Source organism: Mirounga angustirostris, unplaced genomic scaffold (genome assembly GCF_029215605.1).
Source record: "Mirounga angustirostris isolate CCGP_5_RB_7025 unplaced genomic scaffold, mMirAng1.0.hap1 SCAF_8, whole genome shotgun sequence".
Classification (NCBI taxonomy): Eukaryota; Metazoa; Chordata; class Mammalia; order Carnivora; family Phocidae; genus Mirounga; species Mirounga angustirostris.
In genome coordinates this window covers 63,065,177-63,089,257 of record NW_026991716.1, presented here as the reverse complement: position 1 = coordinate 63,089,257, position 24,081 = coordinate 63,065,177, and the positions used below count along the sequence as shown (strand labels likewise).

The following is a 24,081-nucleotide window of genomic DNA, read 5'->3' as shown; positions in this document are numbered from 1 at the left end:
AGGCAGACGCTTAACCAACTAAGCCGCCCAGGTGCCCCGCTTTTTGTCCTTCTTAACTGCATGAATATTTGCCAATGTCTAATATTAAAAGAATTACCAAAATCATTTTAAAGCGAGTCCAACATATTACATATGAAATTAGAAAAAAAAAGATTAACGTTTTCAGTTTCTCTTTTGACATAATTGTATGAAATTTAAGAATAAAATCTTAAGCCAGAACTTTTTAACCAGACAAAATTTTGTTCTCCAAAGCAAAGACCTGTTCTTAAAAAAAGCTCACTTCTATTAGTTTTTCTACTTCTTTTCCCCTTTGGAAATCAACAGAGCATCTTGATTAGATGACTATTAAACTGATTAGATGGCTGATTACTGAAAACGCACATTGATTAAAAATATAGACTCTTCACTGGTCCATTCAAGTTTTCGTTATTTTCCTACTTTCTGGTCACATCTATAAACACGCTTTTTTTTAAAGTAGGTTCCATGCCCAACGTGGGGCTTGAACCCATGACCCTGAGATTGAGTCACATGTTCCGCCAGCCAGGAGCCCCTATAAATGTGACTTCTGAGGAAGATCTATGTAACAGTGTTTTTAGGAAGATTGTCAAAGATTATTCCTAGGAGACCAATAAGAAGGTCTTTCTCTGGAGAAAATAAGCCAAAGGACATTGTGGTCATTGATTGTGGCATCCATCAGCTGGGGACTCTAGGAGGGGGCGCCTGCACAACTATGGGGAACCGTGTAGGGAATTCTTCCCCCTCTAGGAACCAGATGTACAAATAACTCAAATGGCCCAGCATGCAGGCTACTACTGGATGTCCCCTGCCAGGGAACTGTGTGGCATTATTGTAACCCCACAGTAATCCTCTTGGACTTAGAATGCTGTAGTCCTTGTTATACTTAATTAGGGTTTTAGCCCTTCAGAGGATAAGCATTCTACAAATTCTCGCCTCGGGCACAGTACGGCGACTGAGCCGTGAACAATCCAGTGCGTGCAGCAGCTCAGCAGCTGTCCCACCACAAGGAGGCGCCAGGGCTGTGCGAGACCCTGCGGATTTGGCCCTGGCGTAGAGTATCAAAGCAGGCAACAGGCAACAAGGAAAATTACAAGCGGGTTGAAAACCTCATTCAAGAAGTCCTTAGGAAGAGTGAGTCTCTGAGCAGGGCTCAGGTAGGATGGCGGTGGAACCTGGTCATGCACCTGAGGTTAGTTGGCATTCTCAAGTTTCATGTCATAGCCGGGATGCTGGGTACCTCTGCTTCCGTGAGGTGCACGTTCTGAAGAGCTTCTGCTTATTACTACAGAACTTACTAGGAGTGAGGGAAATAGAGCAGCACATTACTAAGCATTTCACCACCACGAAAGTGCTTAGGGATTTCTTTTTCTTTTTAGAACAACAAAGCCATTTGGCTTTATTGTTTTTCAGATATAATATACATACTATTTAAGCAGTAAGTACTGACTGCGTAGTTTAATTGTGCTGCTTGGAATATAATCAGTGCTCTTAATGGTGAGGTTGAAACGACTGGATGTGAAACACGCATTACAAATGATGGTAGCCTGTGTGTTAGCATCGGATTCATATGAAAATAAGAACATAAATATTTTAAAATACAGCAACCCTTGTAATAAACAGCAATGCAACACAGTATAAACGAGGAACAAAATATTTCAGAACCTTAAATATTTATAGGAATCAATGAAGTTGATAACATTAATTGCTTTGAAATATTAAAAAAGGTTCTTGATTTGTATACAATACCTGCAGTTATAGTTAATATCAATAATTGTCAGGATACATGCTCCAAAAAGTCAGAAGAAAAGATTCTAGGTCACTAGCTTGTTAAAAAAAGAGTTTCTTGTTGTAAGTCTTTTGATATGTTTTTAAAAGACTAAATCCTTTCCCTCTATTAATAAATGCGAACAGAAGGAGAAACCATTTTCAAAAGATTGTTTTTGAAACAATCTAACATTTTGCCCATAAGGACACAAGTTGATTATGCTAGGGGGGAAAAAAAGTCTAGCCTTACTTAGTTTAACAACACATGCAGATCATTCATTGCACACAGAAGAAAGAAAATGTAAACAATGGAAAACAAACGCCCAAGAAATACAAGAATGCACAGTCTTTTTCTAGCATTCTCTCCTAAGAAACACACATCTCAGAACCTAATAAAGCCAACCACGTAGGAGCAATTTGGACAAAGCACTCAGTGGATCACAGCAGAAGATGATAACGTAATAAAAGAATATCATTTTGCTTTAACTTTGAAGACATGCATCTTTGTAACAGTCTCACAAGAACCTGTTAAAGCAACTTTAGATAGTCTAATAAGAAGTCTGACAGGGCTCTATTTAAAGCCTATAGACTGTGATCAAGGCAGCTTAACTATGAAGCACGCACATAGCCAACAATTGTTGATTAAGGAGACAGGGTAGGCAGAAGTAGCAAGATTTATAGATAATTCCCAAACTTCCGTTGGCATGACCTATTCTAGTAGCAATAAAAACCTAATAGGAAGAAGAGCCTTTTTGTGGCAGGGTGTACCAGATGGTCAACTGACCCCCTTATCAAGGAGGAAGGGAGGAGGACATAAAATCTCAAGGTGAGAATCCTGGCTTAATTTGGTTAGATGGGTTTATAGGTAAATTCTATTTTCTGAAAGTGACAATTAGTACCAAAACAGAGAAAAACTATCCAGTTTAAAAAAATGAGTTAGAAAAATTACTTAATGGGATGATTAATTATAATAAAATCAATAAACATATTCACCACATATGGGATTAGAACTGTTTTAATGGGAAGACAGAGGAAAACAAATGAATCTTTAAATGGTGCTAAAGAAGTTGCATTTGTGGTCTAAGTAGAGGAAAAACAGAGCAGGCTCAATTGAGACTAATAGTAATTTGTACCTGACCCCGTACCAAAGACATTATTTTAATGTCTCAAAGAGACACTATTTCAACTGTTGCTCGGTTGAGAGCCTCTTGAGACTGATGGTTTGTATATTTAAAGAAAAATTTTGGACCTGTTGCAAACAATGCAAAAGCATCACAGAACTGGATGTCTTTCCCTAGCCCAAATTTGTTTAAACATACCCTAACCTCAGTGTAGAAAGACAAAAATCTCTCTAACCAGAATATTCCAAAGCAGGGAACCTCATTAGCTATGGGGGTATACGAATGTGTGTGATGTTTCACTACATTCTGCAGCGAGCAAAGCCTCTCCGTGTCTGGCCCGGTCATTCAGAGGGAGACCGGGTCAGATGCACCAAGAGAGAGTTACTGGCTACTGTACTAAACCCAGCCATGCTTGAATTACTCCTAGTTCTTAACACAATGAAAAACCAGGAGGAAAGATTTAGGAGACTTCAGGCTCTGAGATACCTGGAAGATCACAGAGTTGGCTGAAGTTTCTCTCTTCTGCTTATCTGAATCACCATCAGTAACCCAATGGCCCCAAACACAGTAAAGGGCTTTGCATTTGGCTGGTGTTAATCAATCCATTTGAAATTGGGTCAAGGATTATTCAGCAATAGTCTGGAGCCAAATCTGCTCTCTTCTAAGAAACCATACGCATTATAAATGCATTTTCCTTTGTGCACATTTTGCTTGAGTAAGGGCAAATTTGTTTTTCTTAAGATGGTACTGTTGCTATTGTTAATACAATAGTCTTTTTGCATTCATTCTGCAGTATTATAAATTCCATTGCCCATGGAACACAACAAAGTGAAAGCTAAAGTGATGTTTTAAAATGGGAGCTTCAGCTTGTTTCCTTCAGATTATTGAAATGTTTTTACTTTTTCATTGTCTCTCTCTTTGTATATTTCCTCTTTCCCATTTTTGTTGGTGTTTTCTCTTTCTACATGAACTACTGGAGGTCAGGGACATTTTATTACTCTAAGAATTGTTTATTGAGCACATTCTCTGTCATAACTTTGCACAGGGTGATGCGATACATAATCGGGGGACAGAAGACCTAAGTGTATGAAGTATGAAACATCAAGTAAGGCATGTATACTAAATAAATGGTAATATAGGACATGTTTCATGGTGGTTTTGCCAAATGTCCAGTGACCATAGAGAAGTAAGAAATCTGTGTGTAACATACCTCGGTGTTTCTGTATATGTTCAAAACTACAGGTGAGTCATTTTTGACACCCTTCTTCACAAGCATGTAGAATAAATTTTGATATTTTAGGTATATGTGAACATCATGAAATTAAAAAAAAATTGGTCGGTAGTCTTTTTGAATCGTGACAGCTGATTGGGAGGTTCATTTCTGGAGTGAAGAATAAAAAAGCTCCATAGTTACACTTTAATTTTGTCTTTGCTTCCTGCCTTGGTAACATTTGGAAAAAGTGCAATATCGTGTGAGCCCTTACTCAGGACTGCCATACCACGTCACACTTTTGTGAGCACCTCCACATGATTCACAGACTTCCCCTCTAGGTGTCAATAGGTCTGGTTTGGAGGATGAAACCAAGACAGGTGACCTATGGAGTTTGTGCCAAAGATAGTCTCTGCCTTTAGGGTTTGGAGACAGATTACCCTTTGACATAATTTGTAAATGGATAGCTCCTGAAACAAGGAGAGCTTTTCAAATATCACCAAATAGACTAAATGGCTTATAATGGCTATGATTTATTTTGTGTAACTCTTTTCAAGTAAAATTGCCACAACAGAAGGACGGTGGGGTTTGCTGGGAGTCTAGACAAAAGAGGACTAAATGGTCAGAATTGGTGAGACTGCCTGTTCTAGAGTCTATGCCAAGAATGTTCTGAGTCTAATCACCAGAACCTCTCTTTGGGCAGAAATATCTCTAAAGTAGAGAAGACCAAATCTTCAGGCTACTAAAACTTTCTGGAAATATCACCCAGGAATATCTAATGACCTTGGCCCTAACTCTTTGACTACCAAGTAAGAGAAGAGTCTTTAATGCCATCCCTGTGTAGGCTTACCTTCCTCAAAGGAGTGTTGTGCATCCTGCCACATCTATCTCTCATCATGGATGCATTTGTGTTCTGGCTCGTGAATCTTTTTAAGTGTTGATATAATGCAGAAACGGATGACCCAGAACCTCATCATCCCAAGTGAACTTTCAAAACTAGTTTCAGTACTATATAAGTATATTATAATTAGTGTCATTAGTATGACAGTACAGAACTTAAGGAACAATCCCTGGGCTCCCATTGGTCCCCACCCAGGGGCCAACTCTGCAGGTGGAATGCCTGTTGTTTCTTCATTACTGAAACAAGTAGCAATGCTAGGACAACAATTTTTCTTCTTCCCTTCCAGGCACCTGGGATTCTCCTGCTGGTTCTGCCTCTCTACTCCTCACTCCAACGGTGTTGAGATCCACCTGGCTCTGTCCTTCGGGGCTTTGCTCCCAAATCCAGACTCTTTCTGGCACTCACTAACACAGAATAAAATGTTCTCTTTCACCTCCCATTCCTCCTAGGTCTAACTCTCTGCTCTTTAATCTGATAAAGCATTTCCTTGAAAGGCATAAAAGAATGGCCATAAATTATTTGGTGAAGTTTCTTCTTCCTGAAGAATGGGGCGGTGGTGGCGGGGGGAGGCTCTTCTTCTGAATCATGTTACTCAAGTAAACCAATGCTTAATGAGCTGGAGATGTCACAGAGGGATTGTTTTTACCTTCTGTACACAGTGTTCCTTTTGCCCAAAAAAACCATTTTCTTACTCTAAAAGGACCCTGATGAAGGGGAATATATCTTACATTGCTTCCCAGAATTTGAATACTTCGGTAAGACTTCCATCTGAGAAAATGGTACCAAGGAATAACCAAAGGCCATAATTATTATTTTTCCCCAAGGATGTTCCATGCCCTGCCGATTATAAAAAGCAGTGAGTTAGGGAGACACTGATGCTTCCAAGGGGGAAAAAAATCAATGAAGCAGCAACCTTTGCAGGCAATCTTGTGAAAGGTCACTTTTAATCATCTTGTATTTCTTGATCAATTTTACTCACATGAGATACATTTCAAATATCGGTTAGGTATCAGATTTATAAACAAACATGGAGCAGAAGAGAAATCACAAACCTGCTGGATGTTTCCCCTTGTTCTTTCCTTCAGGTGCGTGCAGGCAGAAGAGAAATGATGACAAACTGGTGAATACATTTATAGCACTTGATAATGGAGGATGGGGAATAAAGTACCCTAAGTAATTCTTTTTAAGTAAGATCCACAGAAGCAGTATTCCTTGTAAGAACTGTACCCAACTTTTCAACATATATTCTTTGTGGCACGACCTGAACTGGCATGTTTACTTAGCAAGACCAACAGTGCCCACATGTAACCTAAAACTGTAGACTCCACGTTAGCTAAAGTTATCCATGGTTAAGAAAGTAGTTCTGATCTAACTGGCATCAACAAGGACTCTTAGAATGGTGCTGGTTACACTGTAGCTTCAATCACTTGTTGAGAAAGATTTTGTTTTCATACTGTATACAGTACGAATTCTCTTGAAGTAAATTAGGTGCATGGGAAATTGATCACAACCGTCCTGGACTAGTGTTGGATGGTATTTTTAACAACCCATTTTAGCGAATTCAGGTCTGTGCAACATGGTGTGGGGTCCCTACTCTTTACAAATGACTGTGTGTCCTTGGGCAAGCACCTCACTTTCTTGTAGGTCTTGATTTTCTTATGAAAAAATTGAAGGCACTGGATTAGAGAATGTCTACATTCTGACTTTTTACATTATCACACGGCATTCTTGGAGCTTGACAATTCCCCACAGCTTCATAAAATATCAGACTCACTCCCTAAAAGAGCACATTTACCTGTGTCATACACTTTGCCCAGCCTTCATTTTCTCTGAGAAGAAAATCAAGAAAAATATGTTCCCTCTGTAAATCCTTCTGTTATTAAAACAAAACTTTGAAATAGCAACTGCTAAGACCTCGAAAGCCTATGTGAGACCAGCCAGACCAGAAAGGAGTCAGAAACTGTGGGATATATGCCCGGCAGGACTGAGCGGGTATGGCTTGCCCTCTCACCCTACCCTGTCTCCCCTGCACACCTGTCACACCTCTCTTCCATCCTACTCCCTGGAATGAGGTTGAGGAGTCAAAGCATCTCACTGTATCTCTAAAATTCCTGGGAACAAGAGCATGAGTTCATGTTTTTTAATGACAGCGATATCATTGATGATGATGCTATTGATAATATGATCTCTTCCCTGACCACCTCTTTAAAATTGTAATCCCTAATGTCCCACAAATTCCTTCCCTACTTTATACTGTTCTCCTTAGCACTACTCTGTTACATATTTTATTTATTCATTTATTTTCTCTTCCCAATGTCTCTTGAATATACATTCCCCAAAGCCTGAGATTCTAAACTATTTGTTTTTTTTTTCTTTCACTACTACACTTCTAATGCCTGGAAATTGCAAAATAATAGGTGCTGAATGAATAGTTATTTAACGAATGCACAAATGAATGAATGAATCATCTCTTCAGACGTTCTTAAACTCTGAATGTTACAGGAAATACACTATATAAATAAAAAGAAGTTTCGGTCTGTTTCTTATTACATCACTCTGCACTCAGTAAGCCAGTTAATTATAAATGAAAAAATATCCCCCTCAGTCATTGTAAATTATTCTCTTCACAGATCTACAAACTTGATTAAAGCAGGTTTGCTTTCTAAAGCAAAGGTTCTGAACTTGGCTTCAGGGAGTCTGTGAATACACTAAAATTGTAGGCAAAATTCTGATTTTTTTTTGCATTGAATTTTTTTTTTTGGTGGGAAAGAGTCCATAATTATTATCATGTTCTCCATGGTTTAACAAAAATAACAACAATAATAAAGATTAAGAACCACACAATTTGGAACAATAACATGTCGCTGGAGGGAGAGATGTTAGGATATTCAGGTTCCCTGAACTTTGCCAGGGACGGCTGTGTCATTCAGGACAAGTACCTGTTATTCAGTAAATGGGGCCGAGACTCAGAGGTAAATGAGGGGTACAGGGAAAGGACAACCAGAGTGGAACAGCATGGATATAGGTGTTTGCATAAATTCTCCTCTCCCTTCCCTCCCCTCCCCCCATTTAAAATGGAAAATTTCAGAGGAAGAAAGAGAAATTATGTAAAATCATAGTTTATGCACTGGGAGAATTTGACTTATTATTCAAAAATTTTTTCCAGGCTTCAGAATGACTTTAATCCAAAAACTTCGGGAAGTGGAAAGCCAAATTAACACATGATAATAGATCACTCTCTTCTGTCACTTGAGAACCTTCTTTTGTTTCTTCTACTAGTCTTCCTCTTACATTTATACCTAGAAACCTTCCGGAGTACAAGAAACGCAATTTCTATACAATTCCCATTTCTGACTTAATACCTCTAAGGAATAGATGTTTCGTTTTTATCACCACAACTTTGAAAGAGTCTCGTCCTCAATAAAGCAAAGTCAACTCAATTTTAAGATTTACATGGAAAGAGACTTCTCATGCATGCATTCATTCGACAGCGCATCCGTGCTTCTTTCCTTGCTAAGGTTCCATCCCTTCTGAAGACCTGGGGTTCTAGGAATATCTCTATCACAGGTTTTGATCCCAGCTTTTAGGAGACATGTCTTATCAGAGCTGAGAAGTTATCTTGCTCACCTCTCGTCCTTCACTTTGTGGATGGAGCCCGGGGAGGATCAGGGAAGCAACATAACAGACCCTGACAGTTAGTTACAGACGTACGGCTTCCTAACAGCGTGTGTTCTGAAGCAGCACAAACCTCCTCTGAGACTGAAATTCCAGGCAGTAAGTCATGAAGGGTTCCCCAGCTGATTGCTCTTCCACAGCAAGGAAGAAAGAGGTTTCTCTGATTGAATCACAGTACTTGGATGCCTTGAATCCCGTGAAGCCACTGGGATTAAGGTTTTGTTGGACTACGAAGGGGAACAGCAGGTGCTCCAAAGTACTAAGTAAATAAGCATTTTGGTAACTTTTGAACAACCTGAGGAACTGACTATTGCAATCAAGCTGGGTGACACACAGAAAGCCTTTCCCTTGGCTTATGTGCTTTGGTTGTTTCAACGAGGACTTCTTTAATGAAGATGGTGATTTTGATTAAGTATATTCGGATAGTTGAACTGGAGTCCAAGACTCCAGGACTAAGGATTTTTTTTTAATTAAAGATCATTGTGGTAACCATCAGGGCTGTTCATGTTCTGGTTCTCTTCTCTTTCCAGGCACATGGGAGGACTGCACTTTCCCATCCCCTTTGAGTTGAGGCCTGGCCAGGTGATTTGTTTGGGCCAATGAAATGTGGATAGAAGCCATATTACTTTCCAATTTTGAATGCTAATTTCAAATTTTAATCTGATTGGTCCCATTGCTTCACTGTATGCAGTAATCCTATTAGGACTCCAGCTCTTCTTTTGCTACTGACACTAGCTTGATCAGCAAGTGAAAGCTCCAGGACCATCCTTTAAGACGATCCAGATGAGAAATGACTTTGAGGGACTTTATGCAAAGATACATTGCTCTCAAAGTGCTCCCTGCTTGGGGTCAGGTGATGGACGGAGTTTAAACCATCATTGTTTTTCAAGAACCATGGTGGTTACTTTTAGAATTTCAGTGGGCTTTATGAAATGATTTATTAGAAAATAAGCATGAAATAGTAGCAATAAATCTCTATGCAAGAGATTTGAATTCCTTTAATCTTTAAGCTTAGTCTGTGAATGGTGAGGAACGATACTGAGTCCATTTAGTTTTGTGCCTGAGTTGCTACTGAACAGGTTTGAATCTCTCGAAGGGCAACAGAGAATAAGACAAGCCAAATACCAACACCTGTGTGTGTGTGTGTGTGTGTGTGTGTGTGTGTGTGGTTTGCGCTGGGACCGTGAGGGGGCTTGACGGGAGCACCAGCTGTCACAGTGATGCCTACTTGGGAGGGCTGCAGGTGTGTGTGTGCATGTGTGGTGTGTGTGTGTGTGGTTTGCTTCGGGACCGTGAGGAGGCTTGACGGGAGCACCAGCTGTCACAGTGATGCCTACTTGGTAGGGCTGCAAGGGTGTGTGTGTGTGTGTGTGTGTGTGTGTGTGGTTTGCTTCGGGACCGTGAGGAGGCTTGACGGGAGCACCAGCTGTCACAGTGATGCCTACTTGGGAGGGCTGCAGGGGTGTGTGTGCATGTGTGGTTTGTGTTGGGACCGTGAGGAGGCTTGACGGGAGCACCAGCTGTCACAGTGATGCCTACTTGGGAGGGCTGCAGGTGTGTGTGTGCATGTGGTGTGTGTGTGTGTGTGTGTGGTTTGCTTCGGGACCGTGAGGAGGCTTGACGGGAGCACCAGCTGTCACAGTGATGCCTACTTGGGAGGGCTGCAGGGGTGTGTGTGTGTGTGTGTGTGTGTGTGTGTGTGTGTGTGGTTTGCTTCGGGACCGTGAGGAGGCTTGACGGGAGCACCAGCTGTCACAGTGATGCCTACTTGGGAGGGCTGCAGGGGTGTGTGTGCATGTGTGGTTTGTGTTGGGACCGTGAGGGGGCTTGACGGGAGCACCAGCTGTCACAGTGATGCCTACTTGGGAGGGCTGCAGGGGTGTGTGTGCATGTGTGGTTTGTGTTGGGACCGTGAGGGGGCTTGACGGGAGCACCAGCTGTCACAGTGATGCCTACTTGGGAGGGCTGCAGGTGTGTTTGTGTGTGTGTGTGTGTGTGTGTGTGTGGTTTGCTTCGGGACCGTGAGGAGGCTTGACGGGAGCACCAGCTGTCACAGTGATGCCTACTTGGGAGGGCTGCAGGGGTGTGTGTGCATGTGTGGTTTGTGTTGGGACCGTGAGGAGGCTTGACGGGTGGCACCAGCTGTCACAGTGATACCTACTTGGTAGGGCTGCAGGTGTGCAAGGCCTTCAAGTGTGGCTTCCAGGTTGCAATGGAAACGGATTTCTCATCAGCTGCGTAACTACGCCAAACGCACTGCAGGTGGCATATGTGGGGACATAAAAAAGAAAAACAAAAGAGAGGAGAAAATAGGATAAAATGAAAAGGGAGATTATTAAGTTAATATATATTAAGAATCTTTTCCTTGTTGTCCTTGGCCCCGATTCAGTGCCCAGAGGGTGAAGAAGGCGACTTTGGCATTTTCAGCCTGCTGTTAAGCACATTCTGCCACATCAGTGGAATTGGTTTTCAAAACAACTCACACCGGACAATAAAAGTAGCAAAAAGTATAACATAAAGCAATCTGTGAATTGGCTAGGAAAAGAGAGGACATTATCCGAGGTAAACTATCTGAGCAAGAGCATGCATTCCGGGAACCCACTGCACATCTGTAGTCACTATTTGATAAGATAGTGGCAAAGGACTACTGACAACCCACAATGCAACTAGTAAACTAACAGTAAACCAGCTAGTAAACTAACGAAAGGGTCATTAACGAACGTGAATTAGTGTAATTCCCTGACATTGGACTGTGTAATACCACTAATGCTAAAAATGGGGACAGTGATAACAAAAAGCAGGGCTAAAACAAGACAGGGAAAATGTACTCTCTAGGAGTATAATTGGAAAGTTAAAAATTTAATGTCATGGTCTAAGAATATGTTAGGGCTTTTTGATATAAAACATAAACTCTCTCTACTTTATATAATTACAACTGACATATATAATATAATGTATCTTCACGTAGTCCTTACACTGGAAGGGTGGATTCAGACTCTTATTTTGTAGAAGAGAAAAATAAAGGCTCAGATAAATTAAGGGGTTTACACAAGGTTGGTAGAGTTGAGACATTATCTCAGACTGCCTGGTTCTTGGTCTTAGAATCCCTCTGTTGTCCTTTGCTTACTACCTGATGGCTATTGCTGGAAAAGCTTCCCTCCAAACTGTCCATCTGAGAGATTGCCCGAACTTACTTTCTATATAGATGCTAGTGAATTTTTTTCCTTTGTAATAAGTCTGCAAACATTTCTAATGACCAAGTGTTTACTCCAATATCCCGAGAGAAAATTTTTTTACTATAATTAATAAATCAAAGCATTCTACTTTATGTGGCAGATTCATTTAAACGGGTCATTCATGATTTTGAAACTTACAATGAAAAAAACAGTGATCTAATAATAGGCCTTTTCTTGAGAATATCATTAAATAAAAACGCCCTGAACAAAAAGAGTTAAAAGTTGACCCAACAACTTTGGGAAACTGTTTGGCAGTATCTATTAAAGCTGAATATATATACATACCCTATGATACTGCTACACATTCCTACATACATACTCAATAGACGTGTTTATATATATTCATCAAAAGATATGGAGTATCATGTTCAAAACTGTAGTGCTCTTAATAAACTGAAGCTGGAAATGCTCAAAAACCTACCAACAGAAGAACAAATAGGAAAGGTGTGGTACATTAACATAGTGGAATAGTCCACAGTAATAGCACACTAGAACTATGCTCAGTGATGGATGAACTTTATATGAATCACGTTGAGTGAAAGAGACGAGACACAAAAGAGGACATGCTGTGTGATTCCATTTTATTTATGCTGTTTGAAGACAGCACAGTGGTTACCCTTGGGGGACAGTGATTGAGAAAGGATACATAGAGGGTACTGGTCATGTTCTGTTTCTTTATCTGGGTGCTGGTTACACAGGAGTGCTCAGTTCTCTTTGGGTATGTGCTCTATTCTGTATGCATATTACACTTCAGTAAAATGTTCAAGAAGTGATATAAAAAACTAGGAAAATATATAGTAAGACCTGAGGGTATTTAAAAAAAATATTATTAAGGAAGGTTTAAATAATTGAAGCAGGGTTCCTTGCCTGGACCTTTGCTTACATGGCCCATTGTTGATTTATCCTACAATCTGTGAAAACTTATGCTGAGCATCTTGGCATCCTAAAGAGAGTAAAACAATTATCACATCATCTTGAAATGTTAGTTTTTGCAAATAATGTTTAAACGCAGTTTATAGAATGACCTAGAGTAATCAATGAAAACACACGGGTTTCTATTTATTTATTTATTTATTTATTTATTTATTTATTTATTTGAGACAGAGAGAATGAGAGACAGAGAGCACGAGAGGGAGGAGGGGCAGAGGGAGAAGCAGACTCCCCGCCGAGCAGGGAGCCCGATGCGGGACTCGATCCAGGGACTCCAGGATCATGACCTGAGCCAAAGGCAGTCGCTTAACCAACTGAGCCACCCAGGCGCCCCTATTATAACCACTTTTAAAGAGGGGAACTAGCGGATGGCAATCGAATGAAATGATTTGTTTAAGATCAGTGAGAGCCACTGTTACAATTCCAGTTTATTCCCTTTTCAGGTATTCAAATCCTAGGATATTGTTATCTCCATAATTTCCCTAATTTTCTATACTTTGTATGTTAACTTTGCATCTTAAAACTTTTTTTTTTAAGATTTTATTTATTTATTTGAGAGAGAGAGAGAATGAGAGACAGAGAGCATGAGAGGGAGGAGGGTCAGAGGGAGAAGCAGACTCCCCGCCGAGCAGGGAGCCGGACTCGGGACTCGATCCCGGGACTCCAGGATCACGACCCGAGCCGAAGGCAGTCGCCCAACCGACTGAGCCACCCAGGCGCCCAAAACACATGGGTTTCTTATTGTAGTTTCTTATATAGTGAGGCCCAGGGAACCTCCAATGCTCTCACAGCACAGATGGGTACTTTAATTAAACAATTTTCACAGAAGGCGTCATATAGATGTGAACTCAGATGCTTTGAAAGCAAGACCTGTGTAGAACTAGAAGCACCCAGCAAGCCTGTGCATTATTAGATACCAGTGAAAAAAATCCCAAACCACACAACAAAGAATGGGACCAAGACATTACCTGCCCATGTTACAAAGAACTAGGGATGAACGAGGCCTCTTTTAGAAAATTGAAGATTTTCTTAAAAATGAGACCTGATTTCTTGCTCTTTTTCTATTAAGTTGATCTCAGGAGCTAAGCTCTTATGCCCTTCATTACTCTTCTCCTAAAAATGTCTTGGAAATGGGAGATACAGTAGGAGCAGTGGCATCTGAATTGGAGCGGATATTAGTTAACAGTAAAGATGGAAATAGAAAGTGTAACTTCATTAGTCTTACAATCTTAACAACTTTGTCCCATCCTTAGCTTGCTCACTCAACTAACTGCTTCAAGTACCTGAACCTCAAGGCCACCACCATATGATCAAGTAGCTGATCTTCCTACATTTAAAGCCAAAATCACATCGTGGTTGGCAAGAGAAAAATAATGCCCTAGAGGGATTTAATTGACATAGCAAACGTACTCCAAAGGATAGGGCACCAAGAAACAAAATGAAAGCCAAATTTACTATTTATCGGGTGACCCTGGTGCTCTAGGCAGCCAAACAAATTCAAACTTTGGTCTATAATTATAAGTACGATACCAGTATAATTAAGTCTTTAAAGGGAGTATTTAGTTTGTATTGTCTAGAGTATTACAGCTACGGCACATTTGACCCTTTCTGGAAATTTTAGTTTCAGGTCACCTTCCAAAGTATAATTAACATGGAACTGATTATTTTCAAGGTACAGGATTTAAGAAGTTGGAGTACAAAAAGATTTAGGGTGAAAACCAGCAATCCCTTTCCCCACCTTGCTTCTCATTAATTTCTGTTCCTTAGAGGTAAACCCCCGTCACCTCTTACAGCTGTTGCTTCTATTTTTAAGAATTCTTATTTTTAAGGATTGTTCTCATACTTATGTTTCTTGATATTTCAATTTTAGGCATTACCAATTAGCTTCCAGCCATGAAAAGTAACGGCAGCTCACTCACACATCTTCTTTCTTTCCTTTTATCCAAACAACAACTTTTAGTTCAGTTGCTATTTACCATTTGCACTATTATGACCATGTAACTACTGTTCCTAATTCAGCAATGTGGTGTACCAGGACTACTTTTACTTCCCTATATATAGAGTTTTGTTTTGTCTTAGAGTAATTATTGCCCTATTTCAATTTCTCGGTTTGCTTTTGTGTACCTCTTGCAAATACATTTCCCAACTAACAGAACTCTAAAATTCTACTTGTCAAATACATCATGGAATCTGTCAGTTTCATTTTTTATTTCCTTGGAGATCTATTTCCTGGAGCTCTGCAGCCTCCTGCTTCCTCTGCTCTTGAGGGCTGCTTGAGCTTTTGTTCTGGGACTTCTCTTCCTATCATCCTGGGGATTCCCTCGGCTCTTTCTTGGGTGGGATCTCTTCTTTCCTGGATCCCGTGTCTCTTCTTGGTTTATCTTCTTGTTTTAGAAGAATAATTCTATCCAAGTAGCCTTTTTTTTTTTAATTCAGTTTTATTTAGGTATGACTGACATAAAACTGTAAGACAAGTGAAGTGTATATCATGGTGATTTGTTAGATGTATATATTACCCCCATGTCTTAATTTTCTTCTTCTTCTTCTTGTCTTTATTTTCTCCTTCTTCTTCTTCTTCTTCTTCTTTTCTTCTTCATGTCTTTATTTTCTTCTTCTTTATCTTTCTCTTCTTCTTCATGTCTTTATTTTCTTCTTCATCTTTATTTTCTTCTTTTTTCTGTGAAAACAGCTAAGCTCTACTCTGTTAGCAGATTTCAATGATAGAATACAGTGTTATCAACTATAGTCCCTATGTTGTACATTAGATCCTCAGACCTTATTCATCTTATAGCTGAAAGTTTTTACCTTTTACTCTATTTACCCAACACTCCAGCTCCTGGCAACCACTTTTTACTCTGTTTCTAGGAGTTTGACTTTAAAAAAGTTTAGATGCCATATATAAGTGAGACCATGCAGTATTTGTCTCCTTCTGTCTGGCTATTTCACTTAGACTAATGCCTTCAAAGTCCATCCATGTTGTCACCAATTGAGGAATTTTCATGCTTCTCATGGTTGAAATAATGTTCCTTTGTATACATATACCACTATGGAAAACAGGACGGCAATTCCTCAAAAAATAAGAAGTAGAACTACCATTATGATCCAGCAACCCCACTTCTGGGCTTATAGTCAAAGGAAATGAAAACTGGATATCAAAGAGCTATCTGCACTCCTGTGTTCACTGCCACACTATCCATAACACCCCAAATGTGGAAATAATCTAAGTGTCCTATTAATGGATGAATGGACAGAGAAGATGTGATATGAAAGCTAATGCCATCTTAATTCTTTACCCTTTGGATACATCCTGCCCAGAAGGCATGTAAGGTCCTTTTTGCAAGTGTTCTTTTGTTTGCAGTTCTGGACACTTGGTAGGCCCAGGGTGGACCCTGAGTGACCACTCAGTTCTGGAGAATCATAATATAAAATTTCTTTGCTAAAATCCTCCCTTAATTTCCCTGTACTCTTTTTGAGGTATTAGTTGGATATTTGATCTCCTGGTAGCATCATCCAACTTTCCTTCTTTTTTTTTGGTCTTATTTTCTATCTCTGTCTTTTTCTTCTAATTTCTGGGAGGTTTTCACAGCTTTAGCTCTGTTCCATTTTCTTTTCTTTTTTTTTTTTTTTCTGCCATCATGTTTCACACATCTAGGAAACTTTTTCTCAGGCTGTTCTTATTTATGAATAAAGCACTAAAAAAGATTATATAAGCTCTGTATAAGGCTTGAGCATATTGACTGGTGGCCTTACTTCAGGGTAACTGGGTGAAGATTCAGGTGGAAGCCGAAGTCTCAATATATAATTATTTTTTCTTTTGGGCCGCATAGTTTCCCCATAGCAGTATCTTCTAATCTCTTCCCTTCAGGAGAATAAGCCTGTTGGTCAGCATCCCCTTCACAAACTTTCACTTATTTCTCCTGTTTCTGTTTCCAGCAAGCATCTTGGCTCCACCCTGAGCTGGTCCAATCTTTCTCAAAATAAACCCCCTAATGTGGCATTTTTGAAGTATCCTTTAAATGCTAGCCCCAAGACTTCAGAGATCCATAAATGAGGATGCAACTGCTACTATTTGAAAGGAGTAATGCATTATGATTCAGACCCCAGGGAATGAGTCCTAGCTCTTCCTAGGCTTGGCCTGGAGATCAAGTGACATCATGTATTAGAAACACCCTGCAAACTGAAAAATACTTTGCACGTCTTGGGCATTATTAATAAAAGTTGTGACATTTGGGCAGGTATTCAAGCTATTTTCTTTTCCCAGACTGCCCCACTTGAAATGAAAAGTTAATTTAAACAAATCATGAAAAGATATTGACACAGCTAAATTTGCTGAAAGCTGCTGGGGTTTTCAACTTTCCTCTAAAACCCAGAAAGGCTGGTTAATTTAATTGTCTCACCAACCAAATGACAAAGCAATTTGGGCCTCTCAGTGCCTTTTTATTTTTTTTATTTATGTTAATTTTTTATTGAAGTATAATTGACATATAACATTAGTTGCAGGTGTACAGCATAATGATTTGATATTTGTATATTATGTGAAATGATCACCATAATTATTCCAGTCTCCTTCAGTGCCCTTTGAGAAAGACAGTGGCTCTGGCTTAAAACAAATGACATTACTCTTGGTCTTGATGCTTTGTGTGTTCAGCAAATCAAGGCAGGTTTATTGGGTGAGAAAATAAATGGATCAGCAAGTGAGGATTGCTTTTCAATCTACTGCATCCTTAAAAATAAATTTCTGCAATATATAATCAAAGCTTAAAGCTCTGAATTCTGGCTAAGGATTACAGCAAGGAAGAACAACGAAAACATTTAATAATTATATTATTATTCCTATGTCTAGTAAAAAATCAATTGCATTTGGATGGGGGGAGAACAGTTGCCTTTTAAATTTGTCGATTCTACTTTGATTAATGAAATTGTGATTAGATTTTAAAGGTATTCTTGAGCATTTTAAGCCTTTCATTTTATACTATTTTTTTGTTCAGCATAACACATAAGCTGGAGTTTTAAGTAAAAGAAAATTAATAATTTCACAAATATTACCTACGTCTGCATGAGTTTAATTATTATTTTTTATTGAAGCATTGACGACACACACTGTTACATTAGTTTCAGGTGTACAGCATAGTGATTTGACAATTCTATATGTTATTGTTGTGCTCACCACAAGTGCAGCTTCCATCTGTCACCATATAATGCTATTACAATACCATTGACTATATTCCCCATGCTGTACCTTTCATCCCCATGACTTATTCATTCCATAACTGGAAGCCTGTACCTCTCACTCCCCTTTACCCATTTTACCCAGTTTCTTATGCCCCTCCCCTACGGCAATCATCAGTTTGTTCTCTTATGGGTCTGTTCCTGTTTTTTGTTTATTTGTTTTATTTTTTAGATTCTACATATAAGTGAAATCATATGGTATTGTCTTTGTCTGACTTATTTCACTTAGCATAATACCTTCTAGGTCCATCCTTGTTGTCACAAACAGCAAGATCTCACTCTTTTTTTTATGGGTGAGTAATATTCCATTGTATAAGTATACCACATATTCTTCATCCATTCATCTATTGATGGACACTTGGGTTGCTTTCATATCTTGGCTATTGTAAATAATGCTGCAGTAAACAGAGGGATGCATATATCTTTTCAAATTAGTGTTTTTATTTTCTTTGGGTAAATACTCAGTAGTGGAATTACTGGATCACATGTTATTCCCATTTTTAAATTTTTGAGGAAACTCCATACTGTCTTCCACAATGGCTGCACCACTTTACATGCCCATCAACAGTGCACAAGGGTTTCTTTTTCTCCACATTCTCGCCAACACTTGTTATTTCTTGTCTTTTTGATTTTAGCCATCCTGACAGGTGTGAGGGGATATCTCATCGTGGTTTTGGTTTGCATTCCAATGATGATGAGTGATGTTGAGCATCTTTTCATGTGTCTGTTGGCCATCTGTGTGTCTTCTTTGGAAAACCGTCTATTCAGGTCCTCTGCTGATTTTTAAAGAGGACTGTTTGGGTTTTTTTTGGTGTTGAGTTGTGTAAGTTCTTTATATATTTTGGATATTACGTCCTTATTGGATATATCATTTGTAAATATCTTCTCTCATTTTAAGTACGCTGCTTTTTCATTTTGTTGATGGTTTCCTTTGCTGTGTAAAAGCTTCTTACTTGCACAAGTTTAATTATTGATCACAGTATATGTTACATAATCCAGTTCCATAAAATGAAATTCTAGATCTCTAAGCACAACAGTTTGGTCAGCCTCTCACTCTTTATGGGTTATCTGAAAGGAAGGCCTTGTCTGGCTTGAGCTGTGGACTTATAAATACCTCTGCTCCAGTGATTTGCTACAAGAGTTGCAGTCTGTTTTCAAGTTCAATTGGAAATTGTTTTTGCACAATTTAGTGGTTGATAAGTTAGATCAGGGAAGTTCCTCCAATATTCTGTATATCCGTCTTGTACAATATGGTAGCCAGTATCCACCACATTGCTACTGACCTCTTGAGATATGGCTAGTGCCATTGAGGAATTGAATTTATAAGCTTAAATAGCCACATGTAGCTATTGGCAACTGTACTGGGCAGCAGAATTCCATATCATCACAAGGGATATGTGCATGAGAAATGCCTCAAAGGGCTCACTTTCTAACAGAACAGTTGATATTCTAAAAATTTTTTTTTATATAGAGCCCCCTTTTAATATCCAGAAGTATCAAGGATCTGTACCTAAAAGTGGTTATATTTTGAGTATGTGTTGATTGAGAAAATATAAATAGAAAAGCTAAGAAATAATTTAATAAGGATTTTAAATACATTTGAACTTTATTTGTGATAACAATATCTCCATTCTCCTGAGAGCGAGGAGTCCCGACATGGGTAAGATACATGATGGTTCCATATATAGACAGGGCTTGGTGCCCCGGACAGATGTAAGGAACCCATAGAATAGCTTCTGCACTCGCCAAGTTGGAAAACACTGTTCTAGAATTAAAAGATGAGAAGGAGAGATATTAAAAGATAAAAATAGTAAGATGAAAAATTCATTGAAAGTGTGGCAACACTTCATAAGGGTTAAGAAGCACCAAAGGAGGAAAGGTTAACAGCTCTGGGCCTCAGGTGTTTTGTGTGCATACTAAAGTGGGTGACACCTCTTTCCATTATGGGGATTATCATTTGGCTTCAAATCTTCAGCTTCTACTACTTAGGAATCTTTTTGTTTTAGAGAACAACATTTCTCTTTAATGCTCTTTTAAAACCTAAGCATTAAAAAAATAGAGATGGTTTGCATTAGAAGTCATGCCCAATGGTCTGTCAGTAGTTGTAGAGTAGTTTGATTTAAAAATTAATACTTGTTTAGTCATTAGATACAAAACGATGTCCTTCATGATATAACTGAACTGCCCTCACCTGCTTCTTTCCCCTGATCCATTTCTGTTGGAGGTCCTGCATATTACAGCTGCAGACAAAGGCTAAAGGTAGGGTTGTGCAGTGGTTGCCCCTCGCCAATGCACCCACTTAAACCTACAATCTAAATTAAAACAGTGTGCTTGTAACTACATCATGAAGATAAATCTCCTAGCATCTCAGATCGCCACTCCAAACCCCAACAGTTTAGAAGGTCTGCGTCCCCCACTGTTTGGCAGGAAGGGAAGAAATCTCAGATTGTATAATCATTGTCTCCATAATTAAATACCAGCTTCACGGCATGGATTTAGAGAAGAATATACTTTGTGATTCTTAAGCACCCCGGTTTTAGGATGGTTCTATTCTCAAAAGATATAGATGGCAATAGGAGAAGCATTCCTTTCTAATGCTGAAGCAAACCCAGAGTTATTGAAAAGAAAATGAAACATTAAACAGCCTTACATTATGAGGTAAGTTTCAAATAATATGCTTATTATTTCATATTCTCAAACGTTGACATATTCCACAATCCCACCAGCTCTTAAAATAGGATGAACTATTTCAAGTTATTGCTCTAGGTGGCATTAAAAGCAATCCCATGGGCAGTAAACCTTGACATCCTAAACAAATATGCTGTTCTTCAGAGCAGTGGCATACATCTGCCTGGAGAAAGTAATCACAATGCAGGGAACAATGCCATGTTCTGCTCCATCACTTAATGATCAATTATGTTTCATCAAGTCATCCGTAAGATACATTAGGTCATTCCAGGACCGACACAACTGCTAACCTCCGCATGTTCTTGCTGGCATGGTTAATAAATCTGAGCAACGCATGGGCCATTTATTGAAAATACATATTTTTCTTTTTGTGGGGAGGAGGGATCGTCTACCCAAATCCAAGACTGTACATTAAGTTCCAATTTCATTTTTTTTTAAGATTTTATTTATTTATTTGCGAGAGAGAATGAGAGACAGAGAGCACGAGAGGGAGGAGGGTCAGAGGGAGAAGCAGACCCCACTGAGCAGGGAGTCCGATGCGGGACTCGATCCCGGGACTCCAGGATCATGACCTGAGCCGAAGGCAGTCGCTTTACTAACTGAGCCACCCAGGCGCCCTCCAATTTCATTTTTACGAACAAAACAAATCAGTAGCTCTCCCAGGCAGCGAAGCACAAAGACTGGAAAATGACCCAGCAAGCACTCACAGAGAGACAGATGTTGCCATCAACCTATTACATTGACATTTACCTGAATGAGGTTGGCAGCTGGGTTCCTTCTTTTCTCGAAGTGTTTCTGGCGGTGCTGTTCTTGTACTTTTAATGCAAAACCTGAGCCAAGAATGCCCTGGAACAAAATACAAAAATTGTACTTAAAATTTTTTTCAAAAAGACTATTAAGTAAGACAACTATTAAAAAAACCCCTCTAAAATGAGTCTGAGAGAAGACAAACACTGTGCAACCTGCTGGCAAACATATTACTTATTAAAACAAATACTATTTACGTCTGTTATAACACCACTGGCAATGGCAAGTTCTGAGGCAAGCCTGTCAAGAAAGGTAACAACTTTTGTTCTTGAGTAAATCAGCCAGACAATGCCATTTATGATTTTTTATAGTGTGGTAAGAGGCCCCACAATTATAAATAAAAATCGCAATTTTGAAAAATGGTGTTTTTTTTGTGTGTGGCCTTCTCCGCGACACTTCTTTATGTTTGAGTTAGAGTAAATGGTTGTATCCTTTTGGAATTAGGGGGCATGATGGAATTTAGAGGATAGGAATTCTCGTTTGGACAGAGTTGGGTTTAAAATTTGGGACAGTTAACATCTTGCTACTGTGGACATGGGAGTTTTCCTAGCACTTTGATGATACTCTGAAATTTTATATTTTCCGTTCTTGAAATGGTGGGGGCAGCTTAATGCTCCATGATGCTATATTTCTACACCTACCAAAGTAAAGTGAAAAGGGTGGGGGGAGACAGCTATCCAGACACTCAATTTTGAAGATAGAAAGTTTTCCATTTTACCTGTTTATATAATAAAGACAAGAGCATGGGTTATTGCAAAGCACATTCCTACTTCCCTGAGTTTTAATCTCATACTTTTAGCATTCCTTACCTTTTTGGTTTTAGCTCACCTATTGAGATTTTGGGCTTAGTAAAACGAGCTGTCTCTCCTTTGTTTATTTTAGTACTTTGGCTGGTTTGCTTCCTTCTGCTTATCATTTTGATCTGCCAAAATCCTGGCTCTTTGAAATGCCTCCTTCTTTTCAGTTTGTTTTGGTCTTATAGCCGTGGAATCAAGATACTCTGTTTCAGCCTTAGGTTGGCTTTTGGAGCTTGCTGCATTCAGTCTCTGGGCTTTGTCCATAAGTCTCCACTTTATTGGCACAGGACATGGAGCTCCCCTGCTTTCAAGTCTGTGGATTTTACTTGCTAGCTATAAATTATTACCTTTTTATTAAACGTCAAGGAGTCTAACCCTTAGGCTAGAGATGGATGTTTCATAAGCACTGAGTCAGTATTTGCTATAGATAGGGAATGACTGTTTCTCTTTTTTTTTAATGTTTTTACAGTAGCTCAAAGATGGTCTAGGCTACTGTGGCAGGTGGTGGGGTTCTCACATAGGAGGTGTGAAGTCTCGGCTGGATGACAACTTGGGGAAGATACTTTTGGACTCTAGGTCACCTTTAACCTTCCTTCTTATCTTAGATGTCACAATTCTGAGCATATCCATGACAATAACCAGATAATCAGTAATGCAATTATGTTTAAAATACAGTTATATGATAATACTGTTTGCTATTAATGAGCAAAATCGACTCCATATTAATTAGGATGAATGACTGTACTGTGAAATTAGAAATTACGTCATAGGTTCTGTTTTCCATCTGTCTTTTTCTGTCATTGTCTCATGCCGTCTGAGATCTTCATTAGGTTGCGGCTACATCAACCAAACTTCGTGCAAACATAGAAACCCGGTCTGTATGATCTTGTTTGTCGATTTAAACAACACTTCCCTCCAACTAGAGGTTATAAAAATAGTTTTCCAACTCCAGTCATTTATAACTCCTAATTTTTTTCCTGCTATTTGAAAGCAGGGAAGATTTATTTTCCTTTTAATGTTATTTTTCATGAAGTATAAACATGTAAAAGAATATAAAACATTAGAGTTTATATGACATATTTGTTGTATGTATTGTGTGTATGTACATTACATGCATAGTGTATGTAATCTACTCATGGAGCATAATTCAGATTTTGTAGACATTAAATTAACAGCAATAGCTACCATTTTAGGGCACTTATTATGTGAAAATGAGGTTTAGAGTTAGATCCCTTTTGGAAAATAAAGACAGGCCCTACATAGCATGAACTCAGTATTTGCCAAACAAACTAAAATGTGCTAAAAATCACACTGGCATTACTTAGAAACATATATTAGTAGTTGGCAAATGTTTACTACATATCTCTTGCGCCAGACTGTACATTACAAAAGTTATTAAACCAGCTCTGCTCATTGTCTCAGTATGGCTCCATTCCAATTTTCTTCTACCTCTTAAGTACACAGCTCAGTGAACCTAATGAGAAGTCTGCTAAAATAAAGTCCATCATGTTTTATATATTTAACTTATGAGAGATATATATGATACAGATGTATATAATCCATGTGCGGTCCCTTCAAATATCAACATCAATATGATGAAAATTCTCAGAAATTGAGTTTTGTTTTAATTCATCATCTAAGATCAAGTGACTTAAATCTTTAGGTTTTACGTTTTAGTGCTATGTTGAGAAGTGCTACATAAACA

At 39.0% G+C, this 24,081-nt stretch overlaps 1 protein-coding gene across 5 annotated transcripts in view; it reads right to left on the bottom strand.

Annotated features, from left to right (window-relative positions):
- The window catches only part of KCNQ5 (potassium voltage-gated channel subfamily Q member 5), a 509,046-nt gene that overhangs the window by 64,605 nt on the left and 420,360 nt on the right, over nt 1-24,081 (bottom strand). For 3 of the 5 annotated variants that reach the window (XM_045867079.3, XM_045867078.3, XM_045867082.3), the window contains exons 7-10: nt 21,523-21,618; nt 10,851-10,945; nt 6,067-6,093; nt 1,256-1,312 (exon numbers count right to left, since the gene is read on the bottom strand). In XM_045867079.3, coding sequence (XP_045723035.1) covers nt 1,256-1,312; nt 6,067-6,093; nt 10,851-10,945; nt 21,523-21,618 — 275 coding nt within the window. The remainder of the gene's footprint in view (nt 1-1,255; nt 1,313-6,066; nt 6,094-10,850; nt 10,946-21,522; nt 21,619-24,081) is intronic. The other 2 variants (XM_045867080.3, XM_045867081.3) reach the window with 2 other exon arrangements.